Below are 25,455 nucleotides of genomic sequence, written 5' to 3' on the forward strand. Positions count from 1 at the left end.
GTGTTTACAATGTTGATGATCCAGAGAGAAAACTAAAAACCTTTCACCATCGGGATTTTACGAGTTACGACTTACGACGAGAACGCAACGAGACGAGGCGAGTGCAGTGTTGTTGCACGATGGTCATTGAATTTTTGTAGTTTTCAAAACCAAGAAATTGAAAGTACGTGTCAAGCGTACACAAATTTTAATTATGGAAGTAACTAAACACAGTGAGTACTTGATGTTAGTGGTTTCTCATACACGTTCGTCGAAAACGTAAAATAATTTAAATTACAGTAGGCCAAACAGTAGTGTGTGTACTAATGATAATGTGTATGGACCCGTAACTCCCGTGTGGATTGGTTTGGTTTAATTTGTTTTTTCAGTCCAGTCAGTTTCAGTTTGATTTTGTTATTTAATGGGGAGGAATTCCATAACGAAGATCACTGTGGAATAGACAGAGATTTAGATCTTGGTTAAAGCAAGGGTCAGGGTTAGGTCCCTTCTATCGAAGTGGCTATTCGACATGCGATTAAAAGTAGAAATGATGCAAACTATTTTTAGGTAAGGCGCCCATCTTGTTTGACGTCAGACCAGGATACCCCTCCGATCACGTGACTACATCTAAGTATAGACAACCGCACGGCACCAAAGATGGAAGTGTCTATGTATATTATGCTTAATCTACACACCATTTTCTCGGAAGTTTTGATAGCGCGTCTGCGTTTGATGTCGAGCAATGGCTTTTGGAGCGGTTCGATTCCGGTCCCGGACAGTTTTTTTTTTCTCTTTTCCTCCTCCCGACTGACCAACAGTTCCATAAATTATAGATCTAGGCCTAATTTGTAGAGTTGCTTTGACTTTGAAGTTGTTGTTTATTTTTTAAAATGTATTAGTGATTAAACATGCAGGAGGGGGGGGGGGTGGTAGATCTAAATTTAGATATATCTAGATCTAGATCTAGAACTAGATATTATCTAAATCTAGTCCTCCTGCGTGTTTACGGCAATTTTCGTGCGGTCTTCCATCATGTCCAGGTAGGCCTAATAGATCTAGATCTAGATCTAACCTGGAATCTAGATCTAGGCTAGAAAATCCGAAATGTTACCGAAAACACGTCGTTCTATGTGGGTATCCCAGGAAGTGATGACATCACATTACTAAAATTAGCAGCCAATCAGAAAGATGCGTCATTTCTAAGTTTAACGGCATGTGGCTATTCGGACTCGAGTCTGAACAGCCTCTGGAGGCTATTCGGACTCAAATTCCAGTGCGTGTGCGCAATCACCGGTTGTACGGTAAGCGAGGTCTATACTCGAGTCCGAATAGTCTCCTGTTGCTATTCGGACTTTGAACTACTGGTAGGCAATTACACTGCGTTTCACGACTACAAAGGGAGGGATCAAAACATAAACCAGTCCTTATAAGACGGCCCCCTCCCTCTCTCTCTTTCTCTCTCTCTCTCTCTCTCTCTCTCTTCTTTCTCTTACTTTTTCTCTCTCCATCTTACTTCCCCAGGCCCGCCCCACCACCATCACCCCTTTTTTTTGCACGTAGATCTATATTCCCTCCCATACCGTTGCCCACTGCCCGGCCCTACTATTATTATATTATTATCCGTTGTGAAGAAAAGACAACAGTTCGCGCTGGGTCACCACGGTCGGCGCCCATTTGTTGTAAGTTCCTTGGCCAGATCGTAGAAACCGAAGAAGGCCAAGGTCGAATTGCTTCTTTTCTGCTGCTTCACATCTGGTACACCTAGTGATTGCGCACACGCATTGGAGCTTGAGTCCGACTATTCGGACTCGAATTCTGATTCGAGAGTCCGAATAGCCTGCTGCGGCTGTTCGGACTAGAGTCAGAATAGCCGCGGCCCCCTTCTATTGTGTTTGTTGGGATGATTGCTCGTTAATTAAGTCCTTCCTTGTACTTGTAAATGTATGATAGGGATACACACATGCAAACCTTTCTATCTTTGTAGGATTTTACACTTTCTTTCTGTAAAACTGACTATTACAACAATCAAAAGCATTCCAGCTCCATAAATTAGCATTGCCACTCTCACAGTCACACCCGTGTTTACTTTTTTTTTAACAAAGTTAATCCTTGTTTTCACTCTTTCTCAAACAGCTTTATCCCAGAAAATCTATTTCGAAGTGGCTAAGTGCGGCTAGACTGCCAGTCTAGCCGTCCTTAGATCTAGGTTTGGCCCTATCGACTCAAGCCTGTTAAGTAGACAGGTCTCATTAGATCTAGATCTAGTAATTATTCAGGTTCAAATACATGCAAGTCAGTAAGGCACCTTTTGGTTTTGTCTGAAATACAAATACTTTAGGCATTGCAGACTAAAAATTTCATTTACAATTCAGCCATCAATATTAAGTACGGCTATCCTGGCTGTCTACCCGTACTTAAGTACGGCTAGCCAAGAAGTCTAGACTGCCAGTCTAGCCGTACTTATCTTAGGCCCTATTAACATAAGAAAACAGGAGGTTTAAAATACATGCACTGTCATTAAGGCACCTGGTTTCGTCTCAAATACAAATACTTTAGGTACTGCACACTAAAAATGTATATTTACAAATCAGTAGGCCTATTTTTTTTTTTAATGGTCAGTCTAGCCATCATATTAAGTATTAAGAATATGTACGGCTAGACTGGCAGTCTAGCCGTCATTTAGTACGGCTAGCCTCTTCAAATCTATTTCATGTTTATCTCCTCAGATTTTAATGAGGAATTGGACTCAGTCCTTGAATCTATCAAGAGCTGCACTTTTATGGCAATAGATGGAGAATTTACAGGTATGTTCAGACGAAACTTTGTCAGGGATTGCTTTACAGTGATCAGTGCTGTTGTTAGGCACGTTCTGTCGATTTGTGCGGCGGTGGATCGCATTATGTGAATCCATTGAATTCGCATCGGTCCATCGATTGTTTCCCCTTCTGTATTAGATTGGTGGATTACGCTGCGCTTTTTGTGGATCCATAGATGTGGCAATGAATCTTAGATCTTACCCGAGTGTCGAGTGCTTCGTTGTTCTGCAATGAAATAAGGTGTTAACATCAGATGAGCGTCCATATCTATTAGTTATATTGTTGACATTGCACTAAGCGGAAGTTAATGTCATACGTATGACTAGATAATGCAAAATGTGTTGAATGATCCACCGATTGCGCACATCGACAGAACCGTATCAGAACGTACCTGAGAACACTGTGATCCAGAGAAAAGTATGCTATTTTTATAAATACAGACAAACAATTGATATAATTCACTTTGTCGACAATTGTTTGCTGAACATTAAAAAGATCTTAAATTATTTTCTTCATTTTTAACAAATGAGGGTTTTTTTTGTTGTTTTTTTTTCAAAATAAAATTGTTTCAGGCTTTATTGCTTGATTTTTCTACTTACTTAAAACATTTAACACCTAGAGCGGCATTGCACAGGGTCTATCGATTCGCACATAGAGCAGTGTTGTGCAGCGTTTCAATCGCCTAATGTGTGTCCATGTCGTGGTATGTGTTTCTATGAGGTCGACGAATAGTGTCCGTAGAAGTGACTGCAAACAAGGCCGTACATGTAGTGAAAGTAGAATTGTGCGTGTGTTAACTTTTTAAATAAATATGGCAAAATGAAGGGTGTGATGAAGTTGAAACTTAAGGCAATTCCAGGGAAACTTTGAAAGTACGTAAAAATGAACCCAGAAAGTGATCTAGACCAAACAAAGATTTTTTAATTTGATGAATCAGGATTACGACAAATGAAAACCTGATAGTCAAAACTATAATGAGAGGAATAAGTGACTTGCCCATACTGTACCGCAACAGAAACTGGCTAGTTGGAATCAGTATTCTTTTCCTAATGTAGTATTATAGTACTTGTGTTTTTCCTCGATTAAAATTTTTTTTAACATATGAGTGGTATTTCTCGAAGATTATCTTCTTGAACTTAAACTTTTAAGCAGGCACAATGGTTCTGACTATGAAACGCTAGGAGCGGCATGCCCGAGATAAGGAGTTAATGTGGCTAAAATGACTGACAATAACCTTGTGTGTTTTTCAGGTCTTGATGCGTTTGACGGGGGTAACGCTGCACCGTTTGACACACCAGAGGAACGGTACAACAAGCAGAGACTGGTGAGGCTCGGGGGATGAACTTATGGAAAAGATAACGTGATGCTGGTGTTAACTATTGAGAGACCAGGGCCCTATCCTGTGGCTGGGAGATCAGTCAGAGCCATCCATGGCTGCCCACTATTCTTTTTTAGATATATCAGAGTAAATCCTTGCTGTGAAAATTGGAATTATTTTTATTTCTAACTGGTAATTGAGGACGGAATGTGTTAACTCCCATTGAACCTATGTTTAGAAGCTGTGGATTCGATACGTTTGGTTAAAAACATTCTTCAAAAGGAGCTTTCTTTTTGTCGGTCCTGAGGGTTGTGGTGTCAGGAAAGTATACTCGTTGGTAGTCACTTACGTGTTAGAAAATTATTTTTGTAGAATCATTATATTACTGCTGTAAGAGGGTGTGGAATTGTCATAAAACTTCCCAGTTGAGTTGTTATTATAATGTGTTTAATCATTCTCTTTTGTCGAATGAAAATCGAGTCTTATTTTCAGCATGATGTAATCAGAATATTTTTGTCTCTCTAGGGCTCAACAGATTTCCTTCTAGTTCAGTTCGGACTCTGCACATTTCAAGTTGATGCTGAAAAACAAAGGTGAGTTCCGAAATATTATTTGTGCCTGGCATGCTTTAAATTTTTATTTTGTTTATTGTTTTGTTTGGGTTTGGATTTTTTTTCATTTTCTTAGCTACAGCTCTTAAGGGAAGTCCTTCTCTTTGTCTTAAATGAAGAGCAAAGTTGTCTTTGTAATGTAACGAGTGGTTCGTGAGTTTTGGTTGTTGAAATGTCAAGCACAGGCTAATGAGTAAGTGTTTAGGTGAATTGTCACTGGGATGTGTCCTTGAGCGAAAAATGATAACCGATGCATATATTTGAATACTGCATAATAGTCATGCTTTACACTGCGAACAAAGAATATTTGTGTATTTTTACAATTGAAAAACATTTTTTTCCTCCTCACCAACAACAGTGATGATATATCTCTTGACTCTTTAAACCTGAAGTGACAACTCGAACCCGCTTTTCGCAGAGGAACAACGCAGTGCTCTTTTTTTGCCAGGATTCGTTTAACAGTGCGTTCCGTTATTTTCAGCTGTGTGTGTGACATTTGAATGTATTTGGGTCAAAACATGGAGTTTATAGTTTGGTTTGGTAATGGAATATGCCATCTTTTTAAAAAAAAATTTTTTTTTAAATTTAAGTTTTAAAATTTCTATTGTCAGATATGAAGCACGTCCCTACAACTTCTACGTGTTCCCAAAGCCTCACAACAGACAAGCTCCCGACAGAAGATTTCTGTGCCAGGTAAAGATAAGATGTTTAGGAACTTTGAGAAGGTGGAAAAAATCATATTTGCTTTTTGGCAAAGATTTACTTGAAAGAACAGTAGTGTCTTTAACTGTATAGAGTTTTTTTGTTCAAAATGTTTCTCCTTAAAACTTTTACAATACTTCTCAACTAATGTTTGTTTGAATGGAATTAAGCAGAAAATGTAATATTTGCACTGTTAACTTGATCAGACGTGTGTTGATTTCTGTACTTCTGAAGAAATTTGTTTTTGTTTCTCGCCCAGCATATTTTTCTACATTTCCTATGGCTTTATTTGTCTGGAAATTGTTATTAGTGACTTTTGGCTTTGATTTTAAGAATGGTAAGTCTGATTTTTGCTCAGCAAACAAGGGCTTGATTCTTAAGTATTTGTTTTAATTTTACTATGAAGGCTCTTAGATTCCTGTCATACCTCTATCAAAAGTATGAACTGTTTTTAGAGAAGCTTTTTCAGTCAAATAAAAGTCCTATGATCAGATTGACTGTGCTGACTTTTGTATGATTCAGTTGCAAATCATGTCGTGCTGAATCTGAAGCTTTTTAAGTTATAATTAGGGCCAAATATTGGCGCTGAATGAAATGATTCTTCTGTTTCTTCACAGAGCTCAAGTATTGACTTTCTCATATCTCAAGGATTTGACTTCAACAAAGTTTTCAGAGAAGGTGTGTATGATTGAGAGACTGGAGGAAAGGGATAAAGTACAAACATGTACTGCAAAAATTTAGAGCGCAATTATTTTTATATCCTCATGCCTTCTTCCTTCATAAGTCAATCCAAGGCTGAATTTCTCGAAAAGAGAGTGTAGGTCAGTGTAGGTTTTTCTGGCCTTAAAGTTTCAAGTTTGTTAACCTTTTTATCAATTAAGGTTATATTAAGCTGTCTATTTACTAAGCTGTGATTTTCGGATTAATGGACTCATTTTTTAGTTGGTCTGGGGCTTGATTTTCTGGGTAGTAAATTTATTCAGGAAATATTGCTGGACACCCTGTTAATGAACTGTTGCAATCCGTCTTCAATGTAATATTTTAGTATCATATATATGGACTTTGTGGATAAACTTTTGAGCCAAGTACAATTAAATAAATGAATTCTCTTTGTTTTGACGCGGTGTCAAGTCAGTAATCTCGTGTGTATCGTTTTCACTCCTCAGGAATCCCTTACCTGATGCCCGAGGCAGAACAGTCGCTCAAGGCCAATCTGGCGCGCAGACACGAGGAGGCCAGGAAGCTGTTGTCCCCGGGGTTTGCCAGTCCGGGCGAGAAGAAAGGCTCGATGCCCGTACCGGAGGAACAGAAGCCTTTCCTCAACGGCGTCTTGTGAGTCCATCGTTTTTTTGGGTTCCAGCTGTTTTAACTATGCACAGTAGAATTGTAAATGGGCTGATTCATCAATGTCATGCTCATACTGTGCTGGAACAACATAGGGGGAACTGGGTTTTTTTTTAAATAAGAAATGTTTTTGTTGTATTGTATTGTAAAGCGCTCAGAGCCGATGGGTGGTTGGCGGGTGCTCTGGTGTGGTTTGCTCCTTCTTTCCTACCTTATATCTATCGTCCTGATCTTTTCTCCTTTTTCTTTTTTTTTTTTTTGGTGTTTATTACTCTCTTGTAACACCTCAAATCTTCTGCACTTATATGACCTTATTGTGTTGCAAGTGCCGAAAAACACTTACTGAAAAAAATATGTTTTTTTAATCGAGGTTGAGTGCTATATATAACAATAATAATAGATAACATTTATACTGTGCATTTTCATTTTCTTAAAACATGCTCAATGCGCATTACATCGAAAAAGACATCACATCTTAAAATTTAATCGACATGCGTGTACGTAAAACACAGTATTATGGTATGTGTATATATATATATTATATATATATCTATGTATATGTGTAAAAATTTCTATGTAATTTATTATTATTATTATTCTTTCCTCCCCAGTGACAAGATCAGCAATTTCCTGGACTCGGATGAGTCAGAGCCCCTCCCCCTCCCCCCGTGCAACGCCTTCCAGAGGAAGCTCATCTACCAGAGTGTGGAGGAAAAGTGGGTGCATCTCGCGGTCGTGTCGGTCATTCTATGTCGTACTAGTCTCGCGGTCATATCGGTCGTTTTATGTCGTACTGATCTCACTGTCATATCGGTCGTTCTATGTCGTACTGATCTCACGGTCATATCGGTCGTTCTATGTCGTACTGATCTCACGGTCGTTCTATGTCGTACTGGTCTGGCGGTCGTTCTATGTCGTGCTGATGTCGCAGTGGTGTCGGTCGTTTTTATGTCGTACTGGTCTGGCGGTCGTGCTGATGTCGCAGTGGTGTCGGTCGTTTTTATGTCATGGGGGGGGGGGGGTTGGGGTTGTGAAGTCGTACTGGACTAATTATAGTCGAGTCTGCTCTAATGGCCACAAGAGAGTCACTTGTACAAATGACCACTTACAGCCCTCCCCACCCTGCAATTTTTTTTTTCTATTCTATATTATAAAGGCACTGCCCAAGACATCCACCTGTCTAAGACTGCCACTTTTCTCTTTTTCGACCAGTAATTTAGGCTTATTTGTGATAAGAGATTAGCAAAGTTGTCTTATTTTTTAAAAAGATTTTAGTCAAGCTATTTTGGAGTCTTGGGAAAAAAGCCACCCCTTCACATGTGAAAATCGTCATTTTTACAGCAATAAAAAGATAAAAGGAATTTTTTTTTTTTAGTTACTAATCCGTTTCTTTCTTCTGCCTCTGGTTTGTCCACCAGGTTTCCCCTAGTCCACATTGAGACGGTGACAGGAGAGAAGAAAGAGCGGTACCTGTTGGTACATCGCACCAAAAACGCTGACGACAGACTCAAGAGGGAGCAGGGCAGACAGGCTCTAGAAATGGTTGGTGCCCTCTATCTCTCTCATCTTCTCTCTCTCACTATTTCTTTTTCTTGTGTCTGTCTCATCTTCTTTCTCTTTCATCTTCACTCTCACTTTTTCTTTCTCTCTCTCTCTCTCTCTCTTTTTTTTTTTTTTTTCTTATTTTAGATTTTGTTAATCGCGCATATTTACGGCAGAATTTAAATGGTTTAGAAGGCTGGCTCCTTCGACTCGGCCTGGCAGGGCTAACCCCCTGGCTGAGTGGAATACATACAGCATCCACGAAACATGACGGAGATGCTCAATATAGATTACTTCCCTTCATGGGACTCACACCCACAATGCTACCGGACTCGTAATCGTGTGATTGCTGCGGGTTCGGGGGGGGGTCGAGTCTCAGCTTGGTCCGACGTTGTGTCTTTAGGAAAGACACTTTATGCGAATTTCCAACTTGGCTCGGTCCTTTCTGAGACTGACATTAAACTCGGAGTCCCGCTTCTCAAGTGACCTAACAGTGTTGATAGGGGTGTTCAACCTATACCATTTCATAGACCCGCAATGATGGCGTAAAACTTGTACAATTAAAATAAACACTTTGTGTGGAGTTGTACTACAAAAGAAAATATTTGTTTTGTTTTTCTCTTCTCAGCTAGAACTGGACATTCAAGTGGGCTTCTCAAAAGTTATACGAGCCATCTCAGAGTCGGTGAGTGTATTTATAAATGTCTTAGTTCTTCTCAGTTTTTCAGATTATTGACTGTAGGGGTCTCTAGTAATCAGCGGGCTTAGGTTCGCAATGTGTCAAGCACTCATTGGTGACTCGGTGTATGAGTGGGTGGTCACTGACTCAGTGGCCGTGGCTCAAAATAAAGGTGCTACACAGTGGCAGCCAGCAAAGGGGTTTTGATTGTTTGAATTGGTGTGATATTGAGACTTATGCAACGTTGATCGATTCATGTAAGTAGATATTGTTAACCAAATTTTCCCCACAGAGATCAATAAAATAAGAACTTTTTAAACTTTTGCTAAATTTCTTTTCTGCCTTTTAAATTTTGTTTTCACATTTTTGGGATATTTATTAATTCTACAGTCATAAATCTGGAATAAAATAAGACTTTATGTGATTTTTCATGGCTTATATGAATAGTTTTCCTTAATCAGCGGACGTAAAGATCCTGCATGTTTGTTCTCACAACCATTAATTTGTGGTACATTTTGACTGATTGATATATTCATTTTTTCTTCAGGGTAAATTGGTTGTGGGCCACAACATGCTGTTGGATGTCATTCATTCTGTGAACCAGTTCCACTGCCATCTCCCTGAAGTAAGTGCTCTAATAATAATAGTCGACTGCATTTATATCAGGCGTATCCTGGCTAGAAAATTGGCTCCGTATGCTTTAGAATTTATTTTTACCTCTCAGACCTAATGATAATAATAATAATAATTGCATTTATATAGCGCATATCCATGCTCAAGAGCATGCTCTATACGCTTTACAACTATTATTACCCCAGTGGACCCTCTGAGAACACTCAGAAACATTCTCGGCTTCCGCGGAAGCATACAGTGCAAGCTGCGGATTTCACGCTCTCAAACACTATCAAACTGACAAGATCTTTCACTGTCTATAACTGGGTACCCATTTCCACCTGGGTGAAGTGAGGAAAATTTGTGCAAAGTGCCTTTCCCAAGGACACAACGTCGTGCCCCTGATGGGATTCGAACCCACGGCCTTATGGTTGCAAGTCCGAGAGCCTAACCACTAGGCCACCGACGCCACATATGATATTCTTGCACTTCAGCTTAATGTTAAGTTTCTATTGCAACACATGTATTATTTAATGAATTAGTTGTAGGGTGTTTTTTTGTTCAAAGCTTTTGTGATTTCTGAAAATAAAAAGTTCTGTTGGCTTCTGATGAATAAATGTAGGGGCAGCAATAACAAGAGGAAATGTTGACCATGTCTTTTGCATGAATATTGTGTTATTTTTTTCATGGGCTTTAAATTGAGCATTATAGTTAAAGCAATGTTTCTTCTCTTTCTTTAGAAAACGACTTAAAAGTTTTGCCTTGATAGTCGCTCTAGTCGGGCTCATTGATCCTGTCTGGAAATGTCAGTTTTGTTCAACACTTTGCTGTCATTTTTATTTTTTGTCTATCAATTTTGCAGGAATTTGATGACTTCAAGACAGTGGTCAAGACTGTTTTTCCCAGGTACACCCTTTTATTATATCTATATGTATGTGTATATATTGGTGTGTGTCCGGATCTATGTATGTGTGTGTATATCTTCAATAGAAGTTGATGTTTAAGACAGAAAGTGTGGGTGGTTGGCGGGCACTCTGGTGTGGTTTACTCCTTCTTTCTTATCGAACATCTGTGGTCCTTATTTCTCCTCCTTCTTTTTTGTGATCTTATTGTGTTGCAAGTACCGTAAAGCTCTTACTAAAACTAAAGACAAAAAACTGTTTGCAGTCTTGACAGAGTCTGCCAGCGCTCATGTAGCCTGTTGTTTTCCCCTGACTTTGATGTAAACTGGAAAATGGAAGTTGGGCATTTAAAATCTTTAAAATGTAAGAAATGTAATGCAGCTGTCGTGACGTATTACAGATGGCTATATCCGTCTGTGCGTAATTGTTTTTAAAAATGTTTGCGCATAGACAGGAATTAAAAATTTTTTTTTGTTTGTTTGTCCTGAGGTTTATTCCACAGGTTTATGATGTCATGAGTCCCCAGAACGGGGATTTCCCACAGACTAGATTCAATTCATTCTTATAGAGTATGTTGATCTGTTAGTTTTTATGTTGTATGTGTACTGAGACATGTTCATGTTGCCTTTTGTTGAAACCGGGAACTGTCTGGGCGCCTTCACACTGTATCGTGATGCAGATGCACGTGTCTCACAGACCAGACACACCCGTGGACATACTTTTAATGGCACGAAGAACCCAGGGGATGACTTGTTGCTTCGTGCACAAGACCAATGCTTTGACAGGATTTAATTGTATTCACATGCCTTGCTATCTGTTGACATGACCGACACATGTGGGGTTTTTGTTTTGTTTTTTAATTGTGTCATGTGTGTTTACCTGTCTATTTCAGTTGTTGCCTTTATGTCAACGGGTATACTTTCTCCTTACCAGGTTACTAGACACAAAGCTGATGGCAAGCACGCACCCTTTCAAGGTCAGTATTTGTTCACCGTATGATTGCAAGGTCCTCTATTGTCCGAAGGCCAGAATAATATAGTTTTTTGTGCCTTTTTTTCTTGGGGGGGGGGGGGTAAAGCAGTCCTAATACTAAGCACAATTTCAAACTGCTTTTTGTGTTTATCTTTTAGTTGTACTATATTTTACTCATTTCAGTATGCATTTGAATTATGTTAATGTTCATGTATTTATGAGTGGGGGGGGGGGGGGTTGTTTTGAATAATATTAATTTTTGAGGTTTTGTCGTCAGGAACATATATTGTACACAAGCCTCGATGAAGTCCGCTTGACAGTCCAGCAGCCTCCCTTTCGCCCCGTGAACATCGGTGAGTGGCTTTGATTGACACAGTGGTTCTGTAACTTTGATAGTTTGAAGAAAAGAAATCAGTGGAGATAATGTATTGTTGTTTATTTTTATGCCTGAAACAAGCTTTTGCAATGTTGAAGCGTTTAAACTTGGTAAAGAGTGATTGTGTGGGTTTGGTGCCCCTTTCAATATTGTATGGTTATTTAAATGTCAGGACCATCATATTTTATGTCCATCTCTGAAAGAATTAAGCCAATGAGTGGAGAGACTTAAAAACTCCCCCAAACAATCCAAGTTAAAAAACTTTGTATCACGAATTTCGACAAGATCCATCTGCACCACAGCTCACTACGATATCAGCTTATCATACCTTATGATTATAGCATTATTTCAGTCATTAAATAAAGCAGTTCTTTATTTGGAAGGGAAAAGGGGGGGGGGGTTAATCATTTCAGTAGTCCTGTTTGTGTTACTAAGGAAAAAAAATTCTAGAAGTAAGTAATACTTTCTGAGAGATGAGAATTATTATTATGACATTTTTTTCTGTTTCCAGACATTGCCGATGGGTTTGAGAGATACAAAGATGGCGGTGGGAGTCTACACGAAGCTGGCTACGACGCTTTCCTCACAGGCTCCTGTTTCGCTCACATGACCAGGTTTTTAGGTAAAGTATAAAGATATTTGACAAGCTTGGTAAAAGATAAATAATTGGTGAAAGACATTTGACAAGCTGTTTAAATTGTATTTAGCAAGTTTTGTAAAAGATCCTGAATAATGTTTTTAGATCAAAGGTGTTTAACTTTTTTTGGGGGGGTACAAGATATTTGGCAAGGGTTGTAGGTAAATAATATTTGACAGAAGTTTTTAGATGAACAATATTTAACAATGTTTTTTTGGTAAACAATGTTTGACAATCTTCTGTAGCTTAGTTCAATAACTTCAGGCTGGGGACCAGTGTTGGCTCTTGTAAGGGAGCTCTATGTTGCCTTTTGGTTTATGAAATAAAATGGTGTGACGATATTAAGTTATTCTTCACTAATGTTTTCTGCTTGATATATGAACTGGGTTAATGACTGTAATTAGTTTTGGGTGGTGTCGAGGGACCTGGTGTGTGTTGCGGGTTAGCGGGATTGCTCGCGCTGACAGAGTGTGCTTGACTCGACAGTTCCTGTTGTGCGGAGCTGTTTACGTTGATCAGGTTACTTCCTGTTGTACATTTGGAAAAGTTATAATTTTTTTACGGTTTACTTTTTAGTTCTTTCCTTTCTTCCCCACCACAAAATCTGTAAGATGAACGAGAGAGAAAAAATACATCTTAATTTTTCTGATTGCTTTTTATGTGAAGCTTGTACATTTGTGTCTGTGGTTTGGGTGGATATTTTAGGAACTATTCTCAAAGGTTGTTTTTTTTCTCCCGTTTCCAGGAACATTTCAGAGTCCTAAGGATGAGTTTCTATTACCCACGTCTCGCGTTGTTGAGCCTTTTGTGAACAAGTAAGCGTTTCTGGTACTCTGCGGGTGGTTGGAGGGTGCTACTGGTCGATCCTACTTCTTTTCGTTCCCTCTTTTGTTTCTGGTTGGTGGTTGGCGGGTGCTCTGGTGTGGCTTGCTCCTTCTTTCCTGTCAAACACCTATCATCCTTATCTCTCCTCCATCTTTTTGTGTATGTTACTCTCTTGTAACACATCTGTTCTGCGGCACTTATATAACCTTATTGTGTTGCAAGTGCCGTTAAACTCTTATGAAAAACTGTTGTTTCTGTCTGTCTGGCTTGCTTCTTCCTTGCATTTTATGACCGTTATTTGGTTTTGACATGCGTTTCTTTATTCAAACTTCTATTCTGTGGATGGTTGGCGGGTGCTCTGGTGTGGTTCGCTCCTTCTATCCTATCAAACATCTATCGTTCTTATCTCCCCCCCCTTTTTAAAAAAAAATATTTGTTACTCTCTTGTAACACCTCTAATCTTCGGGCGCTCATAAGACCTTATGCAGTTGCGAGCACCGTAAAACCTCTTCTAAAACTAAGACTAAAGACTCATATTCTTATTGTAACATTGTAAGTCTTTTGCTTTGAAGATGTTGTGTCTATAGCTGTAACAGCGAAATACTATCAATCTATATTTAAACTCGCTTTGTAATAAAATGGTGGTGCTGAAACATTTTATCGTGAAAGTTGGTTTTGGAAGCAAAAGGGATAATCTGCTGGATGGAACTAACTTTTTAGTTGCTTGGTGCGACTGTTTCTGTACTTTAACCCTTTTTGAGCCCTACTGGCCTAAACTGGCCTTCCCGTCATGTTGCTGTACCGGCTTTTACTGGCCTGGCACACACGCCTTTAGTGCAGGCTTAGAAATAAGAACAATCCTCTCTAAATTTAGAAGCTGACGTCCTTCACCTTTGTGTGTGAAATTTCATTGAAACACGTCGCTTTGATCTAAAGCAAAAGCAATTAATTCTTTGCTACACCCCCTGAACCTCTGAAAAACAGTTAAAATAATTCGGTTCTTGGAAGCAATCCATCAGCTGGTCGCCATTTTGGTTCTGCAGTGCTGACCTGTTGACCTACTTATGGTGCTAAGAGGGTTAAGTGTTAAGTCACTCTACCATGCTGTACTGTATGATGTATTCAAAGTCTTCACAATTTCCATAATTTGAATAATTTATAGCACTATGTGTATCATCTTTTTATCTCATTCATAGCCTCGTTGTAAAAGTCTTCACAATTTCCATAGTTTGAATAAATTTATAGCACTATGTGTATTATCTCTTACCTCACTCATAGCCTCGTTGTACTGTGATTTTCCAGAATCTTCTTGATGAGAATCAACGACATCCCCTATCTCGACCTGAACGGACCCGACTGTGAGTGCATTTCTGATTTTATTTTCTTATTATTTGCTGCTAAAATGTAATTCTGATACATATACTAGCAGTTTCCATGATATGTGAGGCAGCATGGTGAAATCAGGCGTTCGTCAAAATAATGAAGAAAAAAAATCACCTTTGGGGGGGGGTCGATGGGCGTTTTTTTTTCTTATTTTCCAGAATAAATTTCTTTAGCTTCTTGTTACAAAATGAGTGTAAAAACTTGTCCCCATTGATGTTGGACACAGTTGATTCGATCTTTCAAACAAAATTTGATATTAACTCTTACAAAACAATTACTTACTTGTCCACTGTGTTGGGGTCACTGCAGTCGGAACATGTCCATCTCTGTTCTCCCCCCCACTCTTCAGGATCCATCTCAGAGTCTGTCTGCTTATAGTTTACAAAACGATTATGATAAAGATAATAATAATAATAATTACAAAACGATTATCTTTCAGTAACCCCACAGAGAAACCATGTCTTTCACGTGACGTTCCCCAGAGAGTGGAAGCCCGCCGATCTGTACAGTCTGTTCCAACCTTACGGTGAGTCTCTTCAGGGAATAAATAGGTTTAATCTTCTAATGCCAATTGATCATATTTGAACCCCAAAATTTGGATATTGTGTGTGGGTAGGGGTTCTGAATACTCAGTAGTTATCCTAAAATGTAAATTTATTTCTTTTCTCATCTCTTTGGGTTTCTGTCTATCCTGTTTTGGCCATTTTCCCAAGCATGATTGTGTTGATGCGTGTTCCCTTTATTAAACATTTTTTTTTTTTACTTTGGTAGTGATAAACTTCAATGTTTTAAAAAACCACCTTGGGGTGAATTTAGTATGTTTGGTCAACCTAACTAAATATCTTGTGTTATTTATTTATTTATTTTTTTTTTTTCGATCATTAGGAACCATTCAGATTTCCTGGTTGTCTGACTCGTCAGCTTTTGTGGCCCTGCACAAAAAGGAGAACGCAGAAATTGGTGAGTTTGCAGTTTGCTTTTCAAACTTTTTCAGACTTCCACACATAGAATTTAGACCTCGGAGAGTGAACGTTACATTGCAAGGGAAGCTATGAATGTATGTCTGTTGTAGTGCTTGAATAAAATTCAAAGTAATATTTTTATTGAATGCACTCTAGGCCCAAAATGAGTCTCCACAGTCTCATAAAACATATATGGTGGATTACTTTGGTACTTTCATAGCTTTATTGTGATATGTGATCTAAAGTAGATTGTGTTGTTACTTTCATATAGCTTTATTGTGATATGTGATCTAAAGTAGATTATTTTGTTACTTTTATAGCTTAGAAGTGATATGTGGCCTAAAGTTGATTTTTTTTTTTTAATTCTCTTTCTAGCTCTGAAGGCACTTTCTCAGGAGACCGGAGTGTTTCGCGTTGTGTCATACGCCTCCCACCAGAGGAACAGATCCTACAAGTGGTCGTCATCATCGTCGTCACCATCGGCATCGGCAGCAGCAGTCACGCCCACCGGGGGTCAGAAGAGAAAGATGGCCGACGCAAACCTTGAGCGCCCTCCGTCCAAAATCGATCGGCAGTCCCTCTCTCAGGAGTGAGTTTTTGTTATCTTCGTTGGTAAAATGTGAAATCTACAAGAGGCTGGATAAGTCAGGAAGTGCAGAAGAACCTGCTCTTAGGGCTACCCGTAGAAAACAATCACCTGTACAAACTGCCACTTTGCGATGAACTGCACTTTACAAATATTGGGCTGTTGGCAATACCAATAAGATTCAACTTTTTCTTTTATATCGGTGATGATTTGGAATGAAACAGAGGAGAAGGGGGGAGTATATTGGTTTTGGGGCCGGGGCAGTGGATATGTTTGACTAAAATATTGAGAGGACTGAAATGTAGGGAAAGAGAGGAAGCAGTTATTTTTTAAGAGCTTGGGGGACACTTTGATATTTAGTTTGTTTGACGAGTCCCTCTCGGTCTTGATTTGCCTCATCGGGCAAGGTTGAAACAGTCTGTCTGTTGAAAGGTCTAGATTGTGTGGGTCGAGGTAAGGGAGATTAGATTTTACACTTTGCGCAATAATGCGACAGTGAAAATTATCCATTCCGGTCACCTGGTGCAGTTCTGCGACAGGCTTGAGAAGTGCGTTGGGGTCACTCTCCTGGCTGGGTGAGCAGATGGGGTTTTTTTTTGTACTGCTGGCTGTGTGACTGCAAAGTGCAACACTATAAGTTGGAGAGAAATTTCATGTGTTTGGAGGTAAAGAGAGAGGTTTAGTTTAGTTTTGTTCTAGTAGAGTTTTTACAGCGCTCGCAACTGCCTAAAGACAACTATTCTGTTCCTTCCTGTGTCAGATCACCAACCAGGTGCGCAGCAATCCCGGAGGCAGAGATGGAAACGAGTCCCTCGGAGGAAAATCACAAGCCAAGTCGAGACACCAACCCCAGCTCTTCACAGACCAGCGAGCGCAAACCGTCTTCGGCGGGAGGCAATGGTAGATTTGATTTCATCGTTAATTTGCTTTTGTTTCTCTTGGTTTTTGTTTGTTTCTTTCCTTTTTTCTTTGGTTTGTTTTTTATTTTTGCTTGCTTTTATGTTGTTTTGTTTGTGTCTGTCAGAATAGCTAATGGTGGGCAACTTGTTAAAATATAGTAGGCCCCAGAAAGCTAAATTTTTACAGGAGAGAAAAAAAAAAACTGTTTCATTCTCTCAACAATTCGCGACCTCGGTGCTTTCTTGTTGTATCTCCGTATGTTGGTTTTTGCGACCTCAGTGCTTTCTTGTCGTATCTCCATTTTCTTAAACAGTGAAAATGTGATTTCTTCTTAAGCTCACTCTTTGTTATGAACTGTTTTCACTGTTATTAAAAATGGAGATACGACAAGAAAGCGCAGAGGTCGCGAAGTGCCTACATTTTTTTTTAAAATTAAAAATTTGGGGGCAAGTGTATTTTAACAGCTAGCCGGTATTGTACATAAAATCTAGAATATTTATCTCAAGATCAGGCACATATCGTGGCCTCAGAAGACTTATTTGCCCAAAGTGGGACAAAAGAGCTCTGAGGCGACCATATAGAACTCTAGTCCAAAATTCTGGAATGCAATTTTTATTTATAAGTATAGGGTGATTATAATTTACAGAAGTAAACTAGAGAGGGTGTTGTCTCGTGAAAATTGGCTTTAAGGGCAGGGGTCCCAGGCTGTTGTGAGGCGCAACTGATAAGACGATGGGAACTTGACGTGATGCATTGACAACTTTAAAAAAATTATAATTCAATAATAAATTGTTGTACTTGCATGAAATTTGGCACACCAGTTGTTTGCATGCCACCAAACTCTGTGTACAAAAATTATCATTGTATCTTAACAACATTTGATTTATTGTCTTTTGTTATCTTTTAATCATATTTTTCTCAAAACATCATTTTTTTAAACACACTTTTCTGGACTACTCTGAAATTTACCAGTAGATTTACTTGAAATTTGCTGTGTCACCCAAATACCTTTTTCAATTGTATAGTAAAAATTGATTTAAAATATTTAATACTTTCTGTTTTATGACTAAATTTTGAAAAAAAAATTGATTTTTTCGGAAGTTTTTCTGGGATACTAATTTTCAATCAAAGCTCGTAACTTCCTTTTCTTGAAAGATATAAAAACAATTCTCCGATATGCTATTAATAACAATACCTCAAGATCTCTAGGTATTCATTTTCAAGCATATTCCTTGGTAAACTTCAGAGAAGTATTATTTTTAAAATTATGCGTAAAATCCAAGATAGCCGCCAATATTATGGCAGTCGTCTTGGATTTTCAACCAAAAAAAATGTTCGTATTGCATTTCTTTCTCAATTCAAACCTGCATGCCAAACTGCAAGTCTGTACTTGTCGTAATAACGATTTTAGCCCCATCCTGGGACCCCTGTCTTTAAAGGACTTGACCTTTTGTAGAGCTGTATTTTGGGGGGTTTTTAGTAAGAGTTTTACGGCACTAGCCACTCAGTAAGGTCATATAAGTGCTGAAGATTAGAGGTGTTGCAAGAGAGTAACAAACACAAAAAAAGAAATAGGAGAGATAAGGACGATAGATGTTTGATAGGAAAGAAGAAGCAAACCACACCAGAGCACCCGCCAACCAACCACTTTTGTAGCTCTAAGACTGACCCGTTCTCACAATAATAAGATGGTTGGTTTTCGTATATTTTGAAATGCATCTCCAGACATATTTCCAATGATATGTGTGTGTCATATGTGTCTTGTTGTGATTTCAGGCTCAGACACAAAAGAGGCTCCCCCAAAAGAGAAGCTTTTTGAAGAGTCTGATGCTTGGTGACTCGAGATGAGGGCATTTCCTCCGTGAACTTCGCCATCATTTGTTGTCTCGAGTCTTGAGTAACAGCTGACATTTTTATGTTGTGAGATTGTTTCAGCAGCCTTTGTATTGGGGGGGGGGTTATAGGTTAAAAGTTTGCAATTCCTAAATATTTTACTTTCTACCCTGCATTTCCTTTTTTTAAAGGATTTTCGGTAATATGTGTTCATTTTAGAAAATTATTATCATTATGATATATTTTATACTCCTTAAGGGGGAAAATGTATTGTTGAATTATTTTATTTTTTGGGGAAAAATAGGCAATATCTTGGGGGGGGGGGTGCAAACAATTTCATGTGCTTTGAAAATTAAGAGAGAGGTTTGGCATCTGTCATTGTCAATGAGCCCTGACTAACCCAGAAACATACCAGGTTTCTCTACTGTAACATGACATTTATGCAATACGTTTTATTGACTGTTGTGAAAGGAAGTGAATTTGCAAGCGATGTCCTCGGCTCAAATGACCACAATTTTGTGTCGGGACAAACTTAATAAGCCTAGCTGGCGACCAGAACGTACAAAAGTATTTAATACCTTTTTGAGAGTCTGACCAAACAAGTGTGTGTTCTCCATTTTTCTAGTATTGCACTTTATAGGCTTGCTGATGCTGATGATAAAAAATTATGAACTTTTCAAGACCAGATTTGTGATGAATGATATAATGTGAGCGGAGCCAGTTGGTCAGTTGGAGAGAAATTTTGCGATAGCCTACACCTACTTTAAATAACGTGCTTTTATTGAATGCATAAAGAGTGTGTGTGTGTATAAACTTTAAGGTTTGGACAGAAGTTTTCTGGTCTTGAATAGCACCATCTTGAATAGCGGCATGGGTCGAGTATTGGTTGTTGGGTTGGGGGGGGGGGGGGTTGAGAAGTTGGCAGCTATGAATGCGTGTTGTGAGCAGTATGATGTAAAACTCCCTCCCTGTCCTGATGTGATGTAAATAGGCCTATAATAAAAAAAATTATGTGGTTAACTGGTCTTTGTCTGTAAGTCTTAATCGAGACTGGTGTTCAGAAATTGTAGAATTAGTAATCCGTTAAATCAAATACAGATTTTATACAAACGTCGAATTACCAGTACAATTTGTCCCCGTTTTTAAGCGTGAGGTGAGGCGGGGGGGGGGGTGATTCTGTTTGACGGTCAGTATCTTGCACAGTGAGCTGCAAAAAGGAAAAAGGCCTGCCTCTTAATATTGGTTTTATTGTTTAAATGTTAGATGGAGCTGAATGTATTGTTTTATTGTTTAAATGTTAGATGGAGCTGAATGTATTGTTTTATTGTTTAAATATTAGATGATAAGGTATTGTTTTATTGTTATTGGAAAATTGTTTGATGGATGGATAAAACAATGTCACAAAATAAAACTCAATCACTTCAAAACATTGTTGCTACTGAGTGTTACCTTTTTTTTTCAACTTTTGTTGAGATGTCTTGTCTTCAATGTCCCAATAATTTAGTGAAGATATTTTTAGAATCAATGAAGGTTTATTATCATTGCAAGATTGGAGGGTGCCACCAATATTTTAACTTTTCTTCACCCTGTTGTTTCTGTCTGCTTGTCTAACTTAACTCTGTGGGTGGTTGGCGGGTGCTCTGGTGTGGTTTGCTGCTTCTTCTTTCCTATCAAACATCTATCGTCCTTATCTCCCCCTTCTTCTTTTTTATGTTTGTTACTCCCTTGTAACACCTCTAATCTTCTGGCGCTCATATGACCGTATGCAGTTGCAAGTGCCGTAAAACCTCTACTAAAAAAAACTAACTTAACTCTGTCTGTAAATGGCTGTCATCGTGTGAATGTGTTTCTCATTGCTCTCTCATCAAGCAGTCTCACGTCAGTCTCTCAGAATTGCTGGGTAATTGGCGGGTGCTGGATGTGGTTTGCTCCTTCTTTCGTATCGTACATCCATCATCCTTATCTCCCTTCCTTCTTTTCGTTGTATGTATATTATTGTCTGTTTTGTTTTAATAGAGGTTTTACGGCGCTCGCAACTGCATAAGGTCATAAGAGCGCCCGAAGATTAGAGGTGTTACAAGAGAGTAACAAACAAAAAAGAAGGAGGGGAGATAAGGACGATAGGAGATGTTTGATTGGAAACAAGAAGGAAAGAATGTTACTGTCTAATAATAGCAATACTTGTAATCATCGCCACTTATATGACCTATTTATATTGCAAGTGCCGTACAACTTACTTTTAAAAAAGTGGGTGGTTGGCGTACGCCACTGGTAGGTCCTACTTCTTTACTTTCCCTCTGATGTGTCTGTCTGTCTTACCTTTTCCGTGGGTGGTTGGCAGGTGCTCTGGTGTGGTTTGCTTCTTCTTTCCTATTAGACATCTATCGTCCTTATCTTCCCTCCTTCTTTTTTATGTTTGTTACTCTCTTGTAACACCTCTAATCTTCTGGCGCTCATATGACCTTATGCAGTTGCGAGCGCCGTAAAACCTCTACTAAAACAAAAACTTACTTTTTCCCAGCACTGTGTGAATAAATGGCCATTATTGTGTCGATATGCTTCTTTTTACTAAAACGAAGAATACCAACAATTTCACTAAAAGTGAATAGAAACTTTTTTAATTGCTAAGGTAATCCAGGTTTTTTCTAATTAGGAGTTGCTTACATGTGCGGTGAGTGGTTGGCGGGTGCTCTGGTGTGGTCTGCTCCTTCTTTCCTATCACTTAAATCTCTCCTCCTCTTTTGTGTTTTTTACTCTTAGCGCCGTAAAACCCCATACTAAACTAAACTAAAAACTCTTTTGTACATGTAATACATCTATTCTTTGGCACTTATATGACCTTATTGTGTTGCAAGTGTCATAAAACTCTTACTAAAACTTTTTTTAAATGATGTGGAATTTTTTAGAATTGCCGATAACAATGGTTTCTTCTACTTATGTGTTGTTTACACGTGTAGTGTGAGTTGTCGCGAGTCTCAGTGTGTCTCAACTCTAGGTGACACTGACAGTTGGGGAAAAAGAGTGCAGCCACCGTGTATTCTGTGAAAAAAAGAAACAACTGTGTTACACACACAAGGTCCTGCTACTTGATCATAGTTTTAATTTTAATCCCACGTGGTTTCTTCAGACTAGGACTTCTGTTCCTTGGTCCTGCCTCTTGAATTTGAACTTGAACAACCAACGTTGAAGAGATGTAGATCTACGTGTCGTGTAGAACCCAAAGAAATTGCATACAAATGGGTGGTTGCCGGGTGCTCTGGTGTGGTTTGCTTCTTGCTTCTTCTTTCCTATCAAACATCTATCGTCCTAATCTCTCCTCATTCTTTTTTGTGTTTGTTACTCTGTAAGTCTCTTGTAACACATATATTTATTCTTCGGCACTTGTATGACCTTGTTGTGTTGCAAGTGCCGTAAAATGCCCACGCAAAAGAAAAAAAAAAGACCCGGATTTCTGTTCCTTTGTCTTTGAACTTGAACAACCAACGTTGAAGAGATGTAGGTGTTGTGTATAACCCAAAGACATCGCAGACATAATGTAGCTTCAGAAATGATCCTTCCATTCAGAGAACCAGATTGTCGACTACATCATCAAGTTTCTTTTGTTGTAAATGTTTTACGCCCCTATCGACACATGTTTGGTCCCAGGTTTCTTTCTTTGGACATCTGACGTCCAAACTTTACTTCTTGTAACTGGTTCTAACACAAATACTACACAGCAAAGTATACAGTACAGTCTAAGCACTAAATAAACTCCAAAGATGGCAAGTTGCAGTAACGACAGGGATGAATAAACTGGGCTTAATATTAATAAGTGAGGCAGCGTGGTGGAATCAGGCTCTCGTCAAAATAATCAAAGTGAAGAGACTTGCATTTTTCCGCAGGTTTGTGAATTTTTTTCAAATTTTTGTTTTTTGGCTCAACGCCTTTCATGCCCATTAAAGAACTCATTTCTATGAGGATTTTTCTGGAAAGCGTTGATTAAAGGTACGAAAATGTAAATTTTCAGTTACCATGGACTCTTAAGCTAAGGAAATAACTAATCTTTGGCGCCATTTTTCCACTAATTTTACCTCTGAAAAAAGGTGACCCCCACCTCCTTCTTTCGCAAATATCTCGACTTGTATTCAAGATAAATGGATATTTTTTTCATCCAAATAAAGACTAGTGAACAAGTTTTAAGATAATACCAATAACTCCATATGCCCAAAAATTGACGGATTCCACCACGCTGCCTCATTTTAATGGCTCAAGAGCCATTCTTTGACCGTGTCAACTGGACTGGAGAAACTGCTGCTAAGTGAAAAGATAGAGTGAAAGTGAAAGAAGAGCAGAGGAAGACGAAGAACAACATACCGTACACAAAGCGCCTGAACAACTTTGCAACGAATGTCTCAAAAAGAAAAGCCGAGCTGATAAAGAAGACAGACAACAGGAAGGAGTTGGGTACCATGATCGTCAATGTCTGAAGAAGAAGAAGAAGAAAAATGGCTCAAGAAGAAAGAGAAAATGCCACCACAATAAATAGAGAGTAGTGATGTGTATTTTGTACAGATTCGACAAAAATTCTAATTTCTATTCTGAGAAATCAAAACTAGCAGGATTTTTTCTCAGAATCCTCTTGTTCAAAACCCAAGCCACATCGACATCATGTACATTATTTTTATTATAAAGCATCGTGAGTTACGAAATGAAGATTTCATCCTGTCGGCTTGGGTAAAGAATTGTGTGTGTATTGGGAGGGGGGGGGGGGGGCAGTGGTCAAGATGTCAAAATGTCAGAGAGCTCGTGTTCTCAACGAATGGTCAATGGTCAGCTGAACCGGCAGCTTTTAGACTAATTTAGAGCAACAAATAATATAATAGGCAACGTGTGTGGTAATGGCCACTTGAGTTTGCCCTTGGGCGAGACACGCTGAGTGCAGCACAAAGAGGCGCTTGTGGCTGAAGAATTCAACGGCCAACTAACAACTACAATTAATAGCCTACAATTACATTTCAATGGGAGTACTACTCATTGCCGTGTGCCTGTGAAGACGCCTGAAGAATAGTGCCCCTAATGAGTGTTGTGTTGTTGTATTGAGTTGTGTTACGTGGAAAATTACGTGTGCAATAGTTTGTTTGCCCTCGTGATGTTTGAGTAAAATACCCTAGGGGTTAGCAAAAAGGATACAGGCGTCGATTTTCTAAGGGTTTTTTGGTGGTTTGTTTGTTGCTTTTCTTTTGTCTCTTTGTTTGTTTGTTTGGTGGGGGTTTTGTGTTTTGTTTTGTTGTTTGCTTTTTTTTTTTGGGGGGGGGGGTAATTGCTGTTTTTTGGGTGTGGGGTCTTTTTTCTGCTTTCCCCCATTCTTTCAACTTTTTCGCGCAACCTTGTCTGGTTGTTGTTGTTTTTGATGATGATGTTGTTATTGAAGTTACCGTACTTCAATAATTGTTAATACATGTGTTATCGTTATTGCGGCGAGGATTTAAACAGCCGAGAATGTTCTCCACGGGGGGTTCTGGGACTGAGAATGGCTGTCTTGTATATTTTTTTCACAGAAGAACATGTCACTAGCACAATATGTCGAAGGCTCAGCGCAAGAAGTGAATAGAGAGTAATGGTTTATATCTATGCTGTATCCACTTTTGGTCGAAATGGAGTAACCGATAATGGGTAGTGAGATTTTAATCAAGCAGCTCTTTTATCTGTTTTTCCAAGTCGTAAAAAAAAAGAGAAACAACGTTGTTACACAGGGTCCTGCTACCTGTTTATAGTTGTTGTTTTTTTTAATTATCGTTTTCTGCCTGGTTCCTTCAGACTAGGACTTCTGTTCCTTGGTCCTGCCTCTTGAATTTGAACTTTGAACAACCAACGTTGAAGAGATGTAGATCTACGTGTCGTGTAGAATCCAAAGAAATCGCATACAAATGGGTGGTTGCCGGGTGCTCTGGTGTGGTTTGCTTCTTGCTTCTTCTTTCCTATCAAACATCTATCGTCCTTATCTCCCCTTCTTTTTTTTTGTTTTGTTTTTTTGTTTGTTTGTTTGTTTGTTACTCTCTTGTTACACCCCTAATTTTCGGCACGCATATGACCTCATTGTGTTGCAACTACCGTAAAACTCCTACTAAAACAAAACTATAAGTACGTATCGATGGCTGAGGGCAAGAAGTGACTCTAGATCTATCCACTTTTGGTCGAAATATAGAGTACGGTAACCGAAATGGGTGGAGAGATTTAATTTAGCCGCTCTTTTCCCTCTGTAAATACATGTATCTAAGCCGTGCTTGATTCGGTTTTGAGATATTAATATAGACGTTACTTTTTTTTTTACGAGAAAGTTATACAGCGTTCAATATTATCGTTAGCATTTCAGACTTTTTTTCTCGAAACTGTGAAAAGTGGATATAGTCACTTCTTGCGCTCAGCTGTTGATGTGTCACTGAATACGAGTGTTGAGTGACACAATTTGGATCATTTAAGAGACGGACTGGTTGGGG

At 38.9% G+C, this 25,455-nt stretch overlaps 1 protein-coding gene across 1 annotated transcript; it reads left to right on the forward strand.

Moving 5' to 3' along the window:
* The first annotated feature begins 43 nt into the window (after nt 1-43).
* LOC101853870 (poly(A)-specific ribonuclease PARN) lies at nt 44-19,298 on the forward strand. The gene is made up of 22 exons (XM_005103375.3): nt 44-212; nt 2,706-2,783; nt 4,046-4,119; nt 4,639-4,706; nt 5,336-5,417; nt 6,044-6,104; nt 6,593-6,758; nt 7,382-7,486; nt 8,189-8,312; nt 8,941-8,997; nt 9,539-9,616; nt 10,466-10,509; nt 11,439-11,481; nt 11,755-11,830; nt 12,365-12,475; nt 13,236-13,305; nt 14,618-14,673; nt 15,138-15,224; nt 15,584-15,658; nt 16,036-16,249; nt 17,007-17,146; nt 18,923-19,298. Exons 1-22 carry the CDS (start codon nt 194-196, stop codon nt 18,982-18,984), a joined length of 1,890 nt encoding a protein of 629 aa, XP_005103432.1. The 5' UTR covers nt 44-193; the 3' UTR covers nt 18,985-19,298.
* The last annotated feature ends 6,157 nt before the right edge of the window (nt 19,299-25,455 follow it).

Source organism: Aplysia californica, unplaced genomic scaffold (assembly GCF_000002075.1).
Source record: "Aplysia californica isolate F4 #8 unplaced genomic scaffold, AplCal3.0 scaffold00370, whole genome shotgun sequence".
NCBI lineage: Eukaryota > Metazoa > Mollusca > Gastropoda > Aplysiida > Aplysiidae > Aplysia > Aplysia californica.

Excerpts from the sequence above, each read along its gene's own strand:
- LOC101853870 (XM_005103375.3), top strand. Across the intron at positions 4,120-4,638 it reads GGTACAACAAGCAGAGACTG|GGCTCAACAGATTTCCTTCT; the intron begins GTGAGGCTCGGG and ends TTGTCTCTCTAG. Across the intron at positions 12,476-13,235 it reads TCACATGACCAGGTTTTTAG|GAACATTTCAGAGTCCTAAG; the intron begins GTAAAGTATAAA and ends TCCCGTTTCCAG.